Source organism: Ranitomeya imitator, chromosome 3, assembly GCF_032444005.1.
Source record: "Ranitomeya imitator isolate aRanImi1 chromosome 3, aRanImi1.pri, whole genome shotgun sequence".
Classification (NCBI taxonomy): Eukaryota; Metazoa; Chordata; class Amphibia; order Anura; family Dendrobatidae; genus Ranitomeya; species Ranitomeya imitator.
In genome coordinates this window covers 89,111,938-89,130,834 of record NC_091284.1, presented here as the reverse complement: position 1 = coordinate 89,130,834, position 18,897 = coordinate 89,111,938, and the positions used below count along the sequence as shown (strand labels likewise).

General features: G+C 40.9%; 2 protein-coding genes across 2 annotated transcripts in view; both read left to right on the top strand.

The window, feature by feature from the left end:
- ITGAE (integrin subunit alpha E) overlaps positions 1-944 on the top strand; it is a 135,461-nt gene extending 134,517 nt beyond the window's left edge. The window contains exon 32 of the mRNA XM_069761094.1: positions 445-944. Within this exon, the coding sequence (XP_069617195.1) occupies positions 445-498 (54 nt within the window). The 3' untranslated portion in view covers positions 499-944. The remainder of the gene's footprint in view (positions 1-444) is intronic.
- Positions 945-11,727: 10,783 nt separating this feature from the next.
- UBC (ubiquitin C) lies at positions 11,728-16,227 on the top strand. Its single transcript, XM_069761101.1, has 2 exons — positions 11,728-11,857; positions 13,966-16,227. The coding sequence occupies exon 2, from the start codon at positions 13,972-13,974 to the stop codon at positions 16,027-16,029; it is 2,058 nt and encodes a 685-aa protein (XP_069617202.1). The 5' UTR covers positions 11,728-11,857; positions 13,966-13,971; the 3' UTR covers positions 16,030-16,227.
- Positions 16,228-18,897: the final 2,670 nt, after the last annotated feature.

The window sequence follows — 18,897 nt, the reverse complement described above, 5'->3', positions numbered from 1 at the left end:
GATTTAGCATAAATTATACCCTAAACATTACCAGCCAAAATTTCTATAACGGAGAGGAAAAATTAAAAAATAAAAACTACATTTTACTCAACTCTGCAGTCACTATTCAATTATGTGGTCAGTTTATCATGCTAAACCTGATGAAAGATGTTTATTAAAGCAGAAAAAAATAGTGCCCCCCAAAAATAATCAACAAGCTATTTTAACACAATAAAATAAAATAAATGGAAGATGACTGATTAGTGTATATTCAAAACTATAATAGCTGATAATTTGCATACTATTATTGTAGAAGTAACACAACTCTGCATTAATAAAATGTAGATTATCACCTAGTATGATTTTCAATATACATTATACAATCATCTTCCAGGCATTTAACAGTGTTCCAAATGACTGTACAATGATTATATTGCAATTAATACCTTCCTGTCCTTGTTACAGTGTGGTTTCTTCAAAAGAAAATACAAAAATTTTGACCAGAATGAAGTGGAATGACAAAATCAAAGACGACCAGAAGGTTCTACAGGAAAGAAGACATACCCACTATATTATTACTAGAAGGCACTTAGTGAGATTTAGGCTAATGGGACATGAGATAGAACATATATTCCAGAGTATTAAACTATTTGCTATTATTAAAAAATCCTTTATACTTAATAACCCAAGAAAAACACAAAAATTGAGCTTGGATTAAGTTGGTATACATGAAGCACATAAACGCATGTTCACATTGGCCATAATGCGCACAAAAGCTACAACAAGCAAAATAAGCAAAAAACCCTGCTGTATCTAAATCAGTAAAAAGCAAGTGCATTTACATAACTCAGGGTTCTTACTAATACTGTTTTTGATCAAAAATGGCATAAAAGCCATCCCACCATCGACAAGGTGCCCTGATCGGGACTGTCCTACGCTGTCTAATATTAAAAAACTTTACCCTGTGTCAGAGTTGACCTCAGTGTGTGAATAAGGGCAGACAAAAGGAGAGAGTACAAACCAGTGGACACCAGTCTGGAGAAGCTTTTAAAATGTAATTTCCAGCTCAGAAAAGGGAGGCCACACCCCGGCTTGCACAAAATCCAAAAATACAAAGAAAAAAAACACAAAAATTGAGCTTGGATTAAGTTGGTATACATGCATCTCATAAACGCATGTTCACATTGGCCATAAAGCGCACAAAACCCGCAAGAAACAAAATGAGCAAATACCCTGCTGTAACTAAGTAAGTAAAAAGCAAAAGTGCATTTAAATAACTCAGGGTTCTTAGTAATACTGTTTTTGATGAAAAATAGCATAAAAGCCATCCCACCGTCGTCAAAGTGCCCTGATCGGGACAGTCCGTTAATAACCCAAGAGGTTGAGTCAATTTTACAGCCTACTGCTGTTCCCCCTCAAAACAATGTATGGTCATAGAAAACAGAGGAAGAGATCCGACCATAAAATCAAAATATGTCAAAATTTGTGAAAAATATTCATACTTTATTAATGATCAGGTGACAGCGAATAGGATAACATACCAATAACCATGAAAACTAAAGGTGCACACCCAGGAAAATTTTGACAAATGTCCAGAGGGATTAAGTTAGTCATATAGAGCTATTAGGTACATACCATAACCAAGGCATTGCACAGTTAATATCCCATATGTAGGTCAGAAGATAGTATAAAGTGCTAGTGCATAATTATGCTGATATCTATATATATATAAAAATGAGTGTATGTGTGTGTGTATGGGCCACGCCCACTCCGCATAGCAACCAATCACTGCGCAGCTTTTGCAACAGTTTTCCTTGTAGACAGTTCCTTGAGGCCTATTCTTCTTCTCATTCCTATGGTATTATCGTCCTTCTGTAAAGCTAGAAATAACATAATTTATTACCGTACCGACACAGACTGCAGGGGAGCCCAGTATCACACAAGATAGGATTAGATACATGGCTCAGCAGACTGTTTCACAAAGGATAGGATTAGATACACAGCTCAGCAGACAGTATCACACAGGATAATATTAAATACACAGGTTAGCGGACAGTAACACACAGTATAGGATTAGATACACGGCTCAGCAGACAGTATCACACAGGATAGGATTAGATACACAGCTCAGCAGACAGTATCACACAGGATAGGATTAGATACACGGTTCAGCAGTCAGTATCACACAGGATAGGATTAGATACACGGCTCAGCAGACAGTATCACACAGGATAGGATTAGATACATGGCTCAGCAGACAGTATCACACAGGAGAGGATTAGATACATGGCTCAGCAGACAGTATCATAAAGGATAGGATTAGATACACGGCTCAGCAGACAATAACACACAGGATAGGATTAGATACACGGCTCAGAAGACAGTATCACACAGGAGAGGATTAGATACACGGTTCAGCAGTCAGTATTACACAGGATAGGATTAGATACATGGCTCAGCAGACAATAACACACAGGAGAGGATTAGATACACGGTTCAGCAGTCAGTATCACACAGAATAGGATTAGTTACACAGCTCAGCAGACAGTAACACACAGGATAGGATTAGATACACAGCTCAGCACATAGTATCGCACAGGATAGGATTAGATACACAGCTCAGCAGACAGTATCGCACAGGATAGGATTAGATACACGGCTCAGCAGACAGTATTGCACAGGATAGGATTAGATACACGGCTCAGCAAACAGTATCACACAGTATAGGATTAGATACACGCTCAGCAGACAGTATCACATAGGATAGGATTAGATACACGGCTCAGCAAACAGTATCACACAGGATAGGATTAGATACACAGCTCAGAAAACAGTATCACACAGGATAGGATTAGATACACGGCTCAGCAGACAGTATCACATAGGATAGGATTAGATACACAGCTCAGCAGACAGTATCACACAGGATAGGATTAGATACATGGCTCAGCAGACAGTATCGCACAGGATAGTATTAGATACACAGCTCAGCAAACAGTATCACACAGGATAGGATTAGATACACTGCTCAGCAGACAGTATCACACAGTATAGGATTAGATACACAGCTCTGCAGACAGGAACACACAGGAAAGGATTAGGTACACAGCTCAGAATACAGTATCACACAGGATAGGATTAGGTACCCATCTCAGCAGACAGTATCACACAGGACAGAATTAGATACACAGCTCAGCAGATGGTATCACACAGGATTGGATTAGATACACAGGATGTACCAAGGAAGAGGACCTTTTCATTCCAACAATTCCACTCATTCCATCTGATTTGCCTTTTGATTTTAAACGCCTCCAGTTTCCTCTTCGACTCGCATTTGCAATGTCCATTAACAAGGCTCAGGGATAGTCCTTGAAAGTAGTAGGGAGCGATTTGCAATCTCCATGCTTTTCTCATGGTCAACTTTACGTGGCCTGTTCAAGAGTTGGAACTGCCAAAATCTGTTCATCTTTTCACCGAGAAGGAAAAACCAAAAATGTTGTTTATCAAAAGGCTCTTGAATGAGTTGAAAATAAAATACTATCAATACTTAGGTAATCGTTTAGTTAATTTGTGTTGCAAATCTGTAGTGTTGAATATATGATGTGAAATGTTTTTTTGTGCAATATAATCATTATAAGTTGTTATAACGAACCACAGTTACTTACTATGCACGGGCAACGCTGGGCGCTTCAGCTAGTTATATATATAGCTGAAAAAGAATTTTAAAGTGCTAGTGCAATGGCACAGTCTTGCATTATCGCATATATAGTCAGAAAAATAATATAAAGTGCTACTGCATGATTACTAATGTTTTCCTGGGTGTTCGCCCCTTGTTTTATGGTTATTGGTTTGTTATCCATTTTTGTTGTCACCTGATCATTAATAAAGTATGATTATTTTTCACAAATTTTGACATATTTGGGTCTTATGGTTGGATCTCTTCCTTTATTTTCTCTGTCTATTTCACCGAATGTCCATAATACAGTCTGCTTTTTGGTATGTGACAAACTATACACAGTGCATAATAGCAAGGCTAGTATTATATGTAAATTCCACAGCAAAAAGTTTTTTCCCTTGTTTCGTATCTCAATATATGATCATAGCAGTTGTCACATTAGTCTTCACTTATACTGCAGGTATAATATTATTTGGTGAAAGTGAAAGATAAAATCAATTATATGTTTTACAACTTTATGTCTATGTACTACAATTATAGTTTACTACAAGACTGTGTAAACAGTTTTGGCAGCCCCGTGCACGAATCAGGGCATTACTAAAGCCAAGCAGGATTGCAAGATTACTAAAAGAAGAAAATATTCAATCCTCATACTAAAAATATGTGCTTTCCCGGTTTTTAACTATGTAAACACAGCTCTGCTCTTCTACTGTATGTATGTGTTACATTGTTAGGCTACTTTCACACATCAGGTTTTCGCCGTGTGGCTGAATCTGGCGACTTTTGAAATAAATGGATCCATTGCAAATTGTGAAAAACTGATGCAACTGATCAGTTTTTTTTGCCGGATCCGACTAGCTGATTTCCTGGCACTAACTGGTCCGGGGAGAGAAAGAGAGAGATTCCAGAATGGGAATATGCAGCTACGGGGCATGCTCAGTGTGAAAAAATGGAATCGGCCCGCTGATTCACTCATTTGACGAATCCGGCGCCATAGGCTTCCATTATAGCAAAAGCTGGCCGTTTTTTCGACGGACACAAAAAACGTTCCTCTGTGCGTTGTCTCTGGCCGCCAAATCGACAATTTTTGATGGATCCGGCAAAAAACAGCTGAAATGTGTGGCCATCCGGCGCTAATACAAGTCTATGAGAAAAAACGGATCCGGCGTAAAAAAAAAGGGATCAGTTTTTTTTTAAAATTCGCCGGATTGTGCCTGGCGGCAAAAACCTGATATGTGAAAGTAGCCTTACCGATATATGTAATTTAAATGGCTGTTCAGCCTTTACTGAAAAAGCGGGTTCCTATATATAACTAAAATATAACTTTTATTCTTTACCAATTAAAAAAGTGCAGACATATAGTGCTAACAAAAGTGCAGAGTGCATACGAACCACATAAAGACACATATAAAAACGCATAAGCGTGTAACCGCACACCAAGATAGAATATAGTATAGGGGTAAATCCACTAGTATCTTGAACATAACTCGGTCATAAACTGTGAATCCGTAACCTCTAGATCTCACTGCTCTAGACCAGAGCCATATTAATATGGCAGGGTATTGTCCCAACAGGCTATGTATCTACTTCAAGCCTAAAGGTACCTGCTGCTGCAGTGTAAACAAAACCCATACCAGGCGGTATAATCGAGATTGCTCAAAGCATCCGCAGTGATCCTATAAACATAACAAAGTCCTTAAACTAGAGGCATTACTGGCCAAATATACATAGGGTCACATGCGTAGGTAAACCAGTGATACTCATCTGCCTTCTGCTGGTCACCATCTAGAGACCCGGTGCAGTGCTGAGTTTGAATGGCCCATCACATCGGTTATTCGACTTGTAGCCGCATCATTCATTCTGGGTCCATTATCCTGTGAGGTGCCTCCCAACGCGTTTCATATAAATAATAATCTTCAGGGGATTGTGTTACCTATACATATGAGCATAACGCTGTAGCGGTCTATCTCCCGCCCCTTTTATATGTATCTGCCCGGCGTCTTATCGTCTCCCATTTCCGGACGCCGACAGACTCACTTCCGGTGTAGACAAAAAATATGCACCCTGGAAACAAGGGGAACGCAAGTTGTGTTCCGGATATCTGGACGTCGGCACACACTGCCGTAACGTCACATCCGGTGGGCGGGCATTACTCACATGCCGCCCACTACTCAGTGCGTCCCAGCGCATTACGCTATCTTTAGTACAGGGAAGAGGAAACACCGATCGTTTAACCTCTCCTGCACTCATATATCATTAGGGAGGGGTAACTCTGAAGTTGACACGTAGGGATTCCGGGTGCTGGACCTTCACCAATCTGATAATTATAACTGACCAAAGGATAGGTCATCAATATCTTAACCTTGGAAGATCCTATTAGCATTTTTTTTAATTTCCTTATCCCAATTGATTCTGTACCTTGGATTTGATGGATCAGCAGCGACCTTACAGCTCCTCCTTATCACATTCTCCTCCTTTCCTCACTGATTGCAGCAAATGGTGAGAGTCACGGACCAAAAAATGCATGTGTGATACTGTATGCAACTTACTATTAGGCAACTATTTTAGAGGAGTGATTTGTCTGCTATTTTGTGGGATTTTGAAGAGCCACATTTTAAGAGTCATATGTGACTTAAGGTACCGTTACACTTAATGATTTACTAACGATCACGACCAGCGATACGACCTGGCCGTGATCGTTGGTAAGTCATTGTGTGGTCGCTGGAGAGCTGTCACACAGACAGCTCTCCAGCGACCAACGATGCCGAAGTCCCCCATGTAACCAGGGTAAACATCGGGTTACTAAGCGCAGAGCCGCGCTTAGTAACCCGATGTTTACCCTGGTTACCATTGTAAATGTAAAAAAAAAACCACTACATACTCACATTCCGGTATCTGTCACGTCCCCCGGCGTCAGCTTCCCGCACTGACTGTGTCAGCGCCAGCCGGCCGTAAAGCAGAGCACAGCGGTGACATCACCGCTGTGCTTTACGGCCGGCGCTCACAGTCAGTGCGGGAAGCTGAAGGCGGGGGACGTGACAGATACCGGAATGTGAGTATGTACTGTTTTTTTTTAACTTTTACAATGGTAACCAGGGTAAATATCGGGTTACTAAGCGCAGCCCTGCGCTTAGTAACCCGATATTTACCCTGGTTACCAGTGAACACATCGTTGGATCGGCGTCACACACGCCGATTCAGCGATGACAGCGGGTGATCAGCGACCAAAAAAAGGTCCTGATCATTCCCAGCGACCAACGATCTCCCAGCAGGGGCCTGATCGTTGGTCGCTGTCACACATAACGATTTCGTTAACGATATCGTTGCTACGTCACAAAAAGCAACGATATCGTTAAAGAAATCGTTATGTGTGACAGTACCTTTAGGAAGGAGTCAGACGGCTGTATAACTCGGACGAGGATCACAACACAATGCTTGGACTGTCCAGCAGCTCTCCTGACCCAAGCATGAGCGTGACAGCATGTATTTGTATGCAGATTAGCTGTGGCCAGTCCGAGCATTGCTTTGTGATACTTGTCCACCTGACTTTTCCCTAATATTAAGGTCTATGCTAAAAAAAAGTTGTATCTGAACTGCAACAAATGCCCAGCAGGTTTGGATTTTTTTGTGTCTGCAATGTCACTATTTTATAATGTCATGTGTCGCAATGTAACCCCACTGACAACCATTAGATGCCATTTTGAGCGTGATATTTTGACATTCTGTCCAAAACTACCCAAGAAACCCTAAGCTTGAATTGATGGACAGTTGTCACCATTCACTTTGTCAAATAGGTCTGTTCCCAATAATTGCTGACAGTGTTGGGCTAAGTTCTTAGAAGTGTTTAAAAGTCGTCAGAGCTTGAACCAGAAAAAACAAACAATTTTTCACCTGCATTGTCATCTCTATGCCATCCGCGTGACATTGGTTTTCATACAGCAGCATTTTCCTATGTTAAGAATTGCAATGTATCAGAAAAACTCGGATTCTATTCAGATCCCACAGCTTAGAACGTGCTTGTCTCATCTGATATATGGACGGCATGCCGCATGCATGCCGCAATTTTTTTCCACCCTATTCAGTGCATGTGAAAACGGTCATCTGAACATCCCTAATCAATGACACTGGTCTTAGTTCTGCTGATGTAAGGTCAGTGTTTTTCAATGGACAGCACTCAGATCGAAAACACGGTTGTTTGAACGTAGACTTTGATTAAATAAATATAGGAAAGGGACGACACAATGCTACAGGAATCTTACTTGAGACTTAACTATGTTGTAAAAGTCTTATTTTTTACTATCTTAAAACCTCTTCATGTTTGGCTGTAGGTTAATTACATAACCCGATCTCATGTCAATTCCATTCAATTCTTACTGCACTTGTCAAATGGAAAAATGAGTTCTAGAACCACATGTTTCTAGAACCACACTTTCTGCTAGAACTTCTTGCATTAATATTGGCACAACGTATCCTCCCAGTGCTAGTTACCCTCAATATACTGTACCTGGGAACCATTTCCACCCACAGACTGGACGTTCTGCTTATTGTTGACTTGTAGGATCTGTAGAACCGGTTATCAAGCATAGATAGTACCGTAAATACAGTATAATTATATAGTAGGTCATATCCTCATATAATCTTATACACCCAGAGTCAAAACTGTGCCACACCTGAATGAGAACAGAATGCACTGGCATGAGCAATACCAAGATCTACATAAACAATTTAGAACCGGTGAATAGGTTAAGAGGCTTTTCGGAAGACAGTCATCATGAACAGCGCTGGTCTACTGCCCAGACAAGATGTTATTACTGTGAGTAACTCTCGATCCAGGAACCCAGAATTACATGTCTGATGTATGGATGTCAATAAACCAATCTTGGCCTATAAACACTAATGTCGGTCTTTCATTTAGTAAGTCGTTTTGGAGTATTGGAGGAAACCAGCAGGTCTAAATGGACTCCATACTTGTGAATTCAAACGTATGACCTAAAACTAGAATGAAATAGAAAAAAACATAACATTAGAAAGTATATATTTTTCTGTGAGCTTAGAGATATCTGATTTAGAAAAAAATGATAAATAAAAACTTGTAAAAAAAATATGCACATCTTGGATTTTTTCTAATGTCATGATGAGTGAATATTTCTCTAAATCCCCATACACAAAGTAGGCTAAACCGATTTCGGTGGAACTGATCGTCAATCAGTGTGTGTTTATGACAAACTCTCAACTGTCCACCAACTAATCTCAGGGGAGAAAAGATTTAATCATTTTGAATTTAGAGAGTAACCGTCATTTTAATTTTTATTTAAAAAATCAGTAGTACTTGTGATTATGAGCTTTGTAATATATCTCATCAGGGAAATCTGCTTCTTTCTCTCCCGAACGGATTATTCATTCTCAAAATTCTTAATTCACGGATAAAATCTGTATTCAGTGACGACAGATTCTTACATTACTTAGATAGGAGATGACACTCCTGATATTGATGAGATTCTATGCAGATAGGAGGGAGGAGCTTTCTAGCTCCGCCTTCCTCCTTCTGCATATATAAAATCCTATCAGACCTTGTCATTGGACCAGGGTCCTGTGAATCGATTCTCTCATCCCTATTGAATAATTTTATAATTGCTTCTTTAAAAAAAGTTTGGAACATGTCCTAAAAACTTTGACACTTTCACTAGTTGGAACTGAATAAAAAAAAATATAAAAATACTTTTTTACTTACAACTCTTTATAGGGGTTATCCAATCAAAATAAGTTATCACCTACCCACAGGATAAATCGGTGGACTCGCCTAGTTTGGCAGACAGGTCACTTTTATCCCCTTTAGCCCCATTTAAAATGAGGCAGATACCCGACTACTGATTCATTCATTCTCTATGGTGCTGCTAGAAATAGATGAGCGTAGTAATCATCAGACAGTGTTACTTGTCATTGTAATCCTGATTCTGATGATAAGGAACCTGGCTAAAAACTCTTCCTGAAAACATAGGAAATATGAGTCTAGAAAAATAAGTGGCCAGTGTGAAAATCACAACATTTCTCTTTTTTTTTAATTAAAACATAATTAATTAATTAATTAATTTAGCACAGAAATCTGATTTAAACAATGAGTCATTTTCTGATAATAGCTTCTCTGTAACAACTTAAATCCTGTTTCAATCTCTGACAGCAACATTTAGGTGGCATGATCCTTCTTGAATGTTAGTTTGGAGCCCATCGCCCATCCCGAAATGCGATTGAGGGGTGCCAATGGCTTGCTATGGCACCTAGCAGTCTAGTTCTTGATGCTCCTATGAATCACATCCAAATCCTGCACTTCATATATAGTACAAGTGAACAAATAATTGCTGTTTAAAATGAATCTGTCACCAGGTTTGGCCGGTATAAGTACTCTATAATTCTGTAGATAAGCTCCCAATCCGACCTGAAAGATGAGAAAAATAAGTTTTATTATACTCACCCAGGGGGGCGGACTGGTCTGATGGGTGTTGCAGGTCCTCTCTGACCTTTCCCAGTGCCTTCGCGCTGCAGTACCTTGGTCTGCCCTCAACAGGGCAGATAAGTATGCCTGTGCAGGAGCGCAATGCCATGGAGCCATGACACATGCAGGAGGGCGGCATCGCAAGAAGATGGGAGGCATCGGACCTAGACCTCTGACACCCATCGGACCAGACCACCCCCAGGTGAGTATAATAAAACTTATTTTTCTTATCTTGCAGGCCAGATCGGGGGCTTATCTACAGCATTCTAGAATGCTGTAGATAAGCCCTGAAAGGCGGTGGCTGTATCTTATATCGGCCAAACCTGGTGACAGGTTCCCTTTAAGCACTAAAAAACAAAATCAGTATTGGTATTGCCGTAATTGAAACAACCTAGAGAATCATGTTGCCACATCAATTTTACTGCCATAAAAATGAAACCCCCCAAAACACAAGCAGAATTACATTTTTTTCACCAAATTATTTCTATTGGAATTTTCACCCATTTCTCAATACATTATATGGTAAAACCAATTGGTGTCATCCAAAACTACAAGTTCTCCAGCAAAAACCAAGCACTTATAATGGCTATGAAGATGAAAAATAAAAAGGTTATGCTCTTGGAATAAAGGGAGGAAAAATAAAAGCGCAAAAACGAAAAATGGTCCAGCTCTTAAGATTATGAGTTAATTATAGATAATTATGTGCCCTGATGATAAATATCTATTTTGTGTTATCATGGTTGTTGAGAACGTCTTCTTTCACTCTTTGCTTCCGAGACTCTAACATCTCATGGATGAGCAGCAGAACAGGTCACAGCACATTGAGGAGTATAATTATTACATATTTATATCTATGTACATAAATCCTCTTTTACTCAGCACCACACCTAAAACAAAGCTAAATTTACAATTTTACTCCTATGAAGTCTTTGTGCGTCCGGGGAAGCCAAATCATCTGCTTAGTAAACTCACATTGTGACCATAAGGAGCAAGTTCAAAGAGTCAGCTTAGCATCAAAATAGGCAAAAACTTGATAAAGGCTAGGAGGATATAGAAAGAGGGACGAGGGAAAGTGGAGCCAGAGAGAGTCCACATAGATGGGTAGAAAAATAGGACATGCACCTTGTTTGCAAATTTTCAGACAAATATAATTTTAAAATACTTTGAGCACTATTCACAAATAAAATCTTGTACGACCTGTTTAAGGTTTACAGCTTGTGCCAAGAGCTGGGCCAAGGAGGTGTAAAATATATCTGTCATGCAGTTCATCATTTTAGCCTGTTCCTTTAATAAACGTAACCCTTTAATATACTGTATCTTTACATTTACACATATTTAGCGCCACTAATAAAAATGTGTACTTTCACCATATTGTCTGTACATAACTACAAGTCATAGCACACACTTTAGGAGATCACGAGCTAGACATTCTCGTCCTGCTTCAATTTCATGATGACACACGGAGACACAGATTTAATTACAAGGCGATGCCCTTTTTTGGGAACTGATTATTAAGATATTTAACCTTAGAGTGATGAAGAATTCTTGATTGAGCAGTGACTATTGAATATTTTAGACCGGAGGAACTGGTTAGTTTTCTCATTGATGTCACTCAGCAGTATATATACCGGCTTGTCCTCCATCACTGCACTCCCAGCGCTTAGATTTCGGCAGAATCACACCTTCCCTGTCATTCCTAGAAGAGAAGGAAGGTATGTAACATTCACTATTACTAATTGTACTGTTGTATTATGTACTAATCTACGTATTATCATAAGATTTTGGGGGATATTGTGTTTATAGAGCAACGCCTCAAAGACACGTTTGTAAATTCAGTTCACCACTTTGCTGGTTTATCATGAAATAAGGCGCTAAATTGGCACTGTGCAAATAAATGTGTCTTCTGAATTTAAAGGGAACCTATTAACCGATCTATTCTCTCCTATGTGCTAGTGTTGCGTTAGTTACTTTGTTTCTTTAAGGTGGTTGTCTACTACTTTGAAATTGATGCCCTATTCTTAGGATAGGCCATCAATGTCTGATCAGCCAGGGTCTGGTACTTGGCACCCCCACCGATCAGCTGTTAATGGTGCCAGTGGCCGCCGGCCAGAAGTACTTACTTACGGAGCTGGCCATCTACTTGTAGTGGGCGCCACGGGGTACTACTCATTTGTCTCCTATTCAAATCAATAGGAAGTGGATGTGCAGTAACAAGCACCGACCACTATGAGTAGATGACCAAGCTGTGCAAGCAAGCACTCCCGGCCAGCGTTCTCATGCTGCGGCACCGATAACAGCTGATCGGCAGGGGTGCCGAGTGAAAGTCCCCAGCCAACCAGACATTGATGCCCTATCCTAAGAATAGGGCATCAGTGTAAAAGTAGTGGACAACTTCTTTAAGTCATTTGCATTAAATCCCTGGTTAAATTCTGCAGTGCTGGAGTCCCCTTCATTATGTGCACCTCTAACAAGTACTAAAAGGGGTTCAAAAAGCAATAGACAGTGTCCAAACAGGTGTTGTTCCAACTATTGTACCGTCATAGGTCGAAACATTGCCTTCTGTATATGGCTGAATAATCCAAGTCTTGTCTGGAACATCACCTGTTTGGACGATGTCTACTACTTGTTGCGCTATATAGTTTCCAAGTGAGTTCCTTGGTTTTTAGGATTTCGTGTTCCTCTGAAAGAGAGTGCTGTGTCCATATCTCTACTAAGTCCTTAAGATGGATGTCCGGGACTTATATCTTGATGGACTTTCCAATTCTTAAGTGAATAGGACATATACTGAGGAACATTGCAGGGGCCGCTAAACAATATACACAGGGGTAGTGTTCAGCTCTGTACATTGCTCACATCTGGTTTTGTGCCCCCACCAATCTCACGTTGATGACCTATTTCATGGATAGGTCATCAATATATAAGATATACCATTCAAATACTCCTAAAACCAAAGTACATACCAAACAATCAAAATATGTAAACATATCCAATTTTTATTAATTGCAAACAAATATATACACAACTACAGTACTTAAATAAAAAAAGTTAAAAACACCCCATAAAACCCAGAAACAAGGGGTAGTGTGTTAAATGGTAAATCCCACAATGGTTAAATGTAATCACTACAATGTATGCTATGAGAATCAAATGGTAGAGGTGCAATGAAAACACATATACATTATAATTGGATATATAATATAGAAACTCAAAACATGATTATCAAACTAGATGACACGATAAGCATAATAAAAAAATCCTTGATTTAAGAATGACCCCTCAGCGAGAGCTCCTAAAACCATACAGCAGTGCTTCAGCACCAGTACCCAACACAAGCCATAAGTAATGGACCAAAGACAGACCACACTGCCCAGTAACTGGAGGCTTCATCTGTCATCATATCAATATATGAGTCCTGGACAACCTGTAATATGCATAAGCTGGAACTCCTCCTGCCAACCTGCTACTGATTGAGAGCTTCTCTATACTGTGCATGAGTAGATAGCTGTCAAACTACAGCAAATGTGCAACATGAACACTTGCACAAGATAAACAGGGATTTAATGAAAAAAACAACTCTGACCTGGATCTATTTTACGCTGCCATCAGATAGGACTTTATTGGCCTAGTGACTTTTTCCCTTTAAGCAAAGATCTGAATCTGTTATACCATATACAGATCAATAATTATGTTGTTGAAGCAAAACCAAGATGTAAATGTTATCAATATACCACTATCAGATTCTTCTGACTTTTTAAAGTATGAATTTTTTTTATATGAATATTTACATATTTAATCAATCATTACTCATTGTCTTTTCCAGTTAAGAATGCAGATCTTCGTTAAAACCTTGACTGGCAAGACCATCACCCTTGAGGTGGAGCCCAGTGACACAATTGACAATGTGAAAGCCAAGATTCAAGATAAAGAAGGTATTCCACCTGATCAGCAGAGGCTGATCTTTGCTGGAAAACAGCTGGAGGATGGTCGCACTCTCTGTGACTACAACATCCAGAAGGAATCTACTCTTCATTTGGTTCTTCGTCTACGAGGCGGTATGCAGATCTTTGTTAAAACCTTAACAGGCAAGACCATCACCCTTGAGGTGGAGCCCAGTGACACAATTGACAATGTGAAAGCCAAGATTCAAGACAAAGAAGGCATCCCACCTGATCAGCAGAGGTTGATCTTTGCTGGCAAGCAGCTTGAAGATGGCCGCACCCTTTGTGACTACAACATCCAGAAAGAATCCACTCTCCACCTTGTGCTCCGTCTCAGAGGTGGCATGCAGATATTTGTGAAGACCCTGACTGGCAAGACCATCACCCTTGAGGTGGAGCCCAGTGACACTATTGACAATGTGAAAGCCAAGATTCAAGACAAAGAAGGTATTCCACCTGATCAGCAGAGATTGATCTTTGCTGGAAAACAGCTTGAAGATGGCCGCACCCTTTGTGACTACAACATTCAGAAAGAATCCACCCTTCACCTTGTGCTCCGTCTGAGAGGGGGTATGCAAATATTTGTCAAAACCCTGACTGGCAAGACGATTACCCTTGAGGTAGAGCCCAGTGACACAATTGACAATGTGAAAGCCAAGATCCAAGACAAAGAAGGTATCCCACCTGATCAGCAGAGGTTGATCTTTGCTGGCAAGCAGCTTGAAGATGGCCGCACCCTTTGTGACTACAACATCCAGAAAGAATCCACTCTCCACCTCGTGCTCCGTCTCAGAGGTGGCATGCAGATATTTGTGAAGACCCTGACTGGCAAGACCATCACCCTTGAGGTGGAGCCCAGTGACACTATTGACAATGTGAAAGCCAAGATTCAAGACAAAGAAGGTATTCCACCTGATCAGCAGAGATTGATCTTTGCTGGAAAACAGCTTGAAGATGGCCGCACCCTTTGTGACTACAACATTCAGAAAGAATCCACCCTTCACCTTGTGCTCCGTCTGAGAGGGGGTATGCAAATATTTGTCAAAACCCTGACTGGCAAGACGATTACCCTTGAGGTAGAGCCCAGTGACACAATTGACAATGTGAAAGCCAAGATCCAAGACAAAGAAGGTATCCCACCTGATCAGCAGAGGTTGATCTTTGCTGGCAAGCAGCTTGAAGATGGCCGCACCCTTTGTGACTACAACATCCAGAAAGAATCCACTCTCCACCTCGTGCTCCGTCTCAGAGGTGGCATGCAGATATTTGTGAAGACCCTGACTGGCAAGACCATCACCCTTGAGGTGGAGCCCAGTGACACTATTGACAATGTGAAAGCCAAGATTCAAGACAAAGAAGGTATTCCACCTGATCAGCAGAGATTGATCTTTGCTGGAAAACAGCTTGAAGATGGCCGCACCCTTTGTGACTACAACATTCAGAAAGAATCCACCCTTCACCTTGTGCTCCGTCTGAGAGGGGGTATGCAAATATTTGTCAAAACCCTGACTGGCAAGACGATTACCCTTGAGGTAGAGCCCAGTGACACAATTGACAATGTGAAAGCCAAGATCCAAGACAAAGAAGGTATCCCACCTGATCAGCAGAGGTTGATCTTTGCTGGCAAGCAGCTTGAAGATGGCCGCACCCTTTGTGACTACAACATCCAGAAAGAATCCACTCTCCACCTCGTGCTCCGTCTCAGAGGTGGCATGCAGATATTTGTGAAGACCCTGACTGGCAAGACCATCACCCTTGAAGTAGAGCCCAGTGACACCATTGAGAATGTGAAAGCCAAGATCCAGGATAAAGAGGGTATCCCACCAGATCAGCAGAGATTGATATTTGCTGGAAAACAGCTTGAAGATGGCCGCACACTCTGTGACTACAACATCCAGAAAGAATCCACACTCCACCTTGTTCTTCGTCTGAGGGGTGGCTGTTAGAAGCAAATGCTGAAAATGTGCATTTAAAATTGAACACAATGGAATTCATGATTCATTTGCTTGTTCATTTATAACATTCAATCTAGTTATATTGGTTTGAGTAATAATTTAAGTTTTTCGCTAAAGCTAATAGTATGTGGTTCTATGGTCTTAATTTTTTTTTATAAAATTCTCTTATTAAAAGAATCCCAAATTAAACCTGTTTCATTTTATGGCATTTAATTTAGATTTTTTTTAAATTAAGTAGAAACTTTTCTTTATTGATGTTTCTTTGGCTATTAACTGTAAGGAAATGTAACAGTCTGGTTTCACAGTAAGGGGGACCAATGAGTGGAACAGGCTGCCATGAGAGGTGGTGAGTTCTCCTCCAATGGAATTCTCCAAACAGAGGCTGGACAGACATTGGGTTAACGATGACCCTGCAGGTCCATTCCAACTCTAACATTCTATGATTTATCATTAAATATTTGATGTCCTAAGACAGGGATTGGGAACCTCAAACCTGTTGGCCATAATACTTCCAACTGGCCCCCTGGCAGAATCCTGGGGACTACAGACATTGGGCCAGAAATTGTGTTTTGATTGCCACCTGTCATTTAATTTCTTCTTGCTTTGTGAACACACGCCCTCAGCATTCACTACTAAGATTACATCCTGACACAAGTGCCAGCGTCAAGACTTACTTTATGGCCGGAGTTAGAGCACAGTTTTTACCACCCTTGAAGGATGGTTTAAATATCCAAATGGCCCTTTGCAAAAAAAACATGTTCCCCCCCCCCCCCCCCGTCATAAGATATTCGTGTGACTTAAAGAAGTTTTGTCATAAGGACAACTATAGTATATCACTATCAAAGATAATGAGCCAGAACAGAAGGAGCATTTGCACTCATGGGCTGATAAATGTAGTATACCACATGGGTCAGTTTATTTTAACATTTGCCCTTGTGGAGGAAAAATCTTAAGTCTAAGCAATTTAGCCAAGACTTTTTATGGTTAATGAACAAGTCATGGCATATTAACATTGTAACATATACCATAAGACACACTTTTTTTTCCTCTATATTTGGGAGGAAAGTGTGGGGGCGTCTTATGGTCGGAATGTAGCATGTGGGGAGGGGGCAGCAGCAGAGTGGGATAGCAGGAGGCAGGAAAATGTCTCCACTGCAGGATTCCAGTGCTGGGGAAACCACATGGTCCCGATACTTAAAGTGAAGTGAATATTCATTAGCCGCTTCCCCGCCCACCTGTCAGTGCTGAGCTGGGAGCAGCAAATGAATATTCCTTCACTTAAACAGCGGACACACATGGTTTCCCCAGCGCCAGATTTCTGCAGAAGCTGGGGAGATCTATGTGTCCGGTGGAAGAGGGGGCAGGAACAGGGGGCCAGAGGAGAGATTGCCGCATACCTGACAGCACTGATGCATTGCTAAATGCTCTGTGGAGGACCTGAGCTGAGGTCAGGAAGAGTGCAGGCTGGAGCATGACATGACTGCACAAAGCCCTGCCTCTTCGTGATGTCATCACAGGTCCTGCAGACAGCTCAATACAAACAGTGCAGCTTCCTCTAAAGTTTCTTTTACACTTGCTGTGTTTTTGCGGCCCCAATAGGGTCTCTGGGGCTGCAAAAATGGGCCGCCATAATTCCACGGTGCGCCATGCACCGTATGGCCGTGAGGGCTGTATTTACGGTCGTGAAAAAAGATCGAGCTTCCTTGATCTTTTTCACAGCTTACGGACATGGCCCCCCAAAAACTTCACGTTTTGTGGACAACTGTTTTTTTTCCCCAATACTTTTGCTGTAGTATTGGGAACCTGGAAAATGGTGATCCCCAAGTTTTTTTGCATTCCATTATTGCGGCAGACTGTGAAAATTGTGGCAATATGGCCCGCAAAAAAGACCCGCAATAACGGGCCGCAAAAAGCACGTTATGTGTAAAAGAAGCCTTACATGATCTGTGGTAAAGTAATAAGAGGGAGTGCACTGTGCGTTCATGGCTGACTGCAGGACCTGCACTGAGCACAGCCTGCACAAGAAAGAATTAATTAAAAGGTTAGTGATTACAGCACATAAAAAAGCACTCTGCCACTCCTGTGGTGATCTATAACTCCCAGCATACCATAGTATCTGCAGTACATGCTGGAAGTTATAGTTCTCCCATGGGATCTTAAAGTAGCACTCTAGTGTTATTTTTCAGTGATGGACTGGTGCTTTAAATATAAGCCCTGTGCCCCCATTCTTTTGCTCACCCTTCAGCATCTTCATATAGTACTTTACAGACACCACACTGGTCCTCGCAGCACCATCTTCTACCCGTAGCTTCCAACATAATAACATTCTATTATATATAATAACACCACATATAATAGTATGTTGTTTATGTTATTAAATATTTTACCACATTTTTTGCTTCAAATATATTTTTCCCTATTTTCCACCTGGATGCGTCTCATAGTCCGGTGTGTCGTATAGTCAGAAAAATACTGTAATTTTCCTTTCTTATGTTTTTAAAGAGAAACTAAACTTTTTAACTGATTTTTCATATTTAGCAGGCGCTAGAATTGCTTGCAGATTGGTGGGGGTCCAGGTCCTAAGACCCTTGAGAAGTGTTCAGCTCAAAAGGCAGGGGCGTACAGATCAGCAGAAAGGAGCATACAGCTCATCAGACAAGAGTGTAGAAATCAGCAGACAGGAGAGTACAGCTCAGCAGACAAGATCGTACAGATCAGCAGACAGGAGAGTACAGCTGAGCAGACAGGAGCGTACAGATCAGCAGACAGGAGCGTACAGCTCAGCAGACAGGTGAGTACAGCTCAGCAGACAGGAGCATACAGCTAAGCAGACAGGAGCGTACAGATCAGCAGACAGGA

Excerpts from the sequence above, each read along its gene's own strand:
- UBC (XM_069761101.1), top strand. The coding sequence starts at position 13,972 with ATGCAGATCTTCGTTAAAACCTTGACTGGCAAGACCATCACCCTTGAG.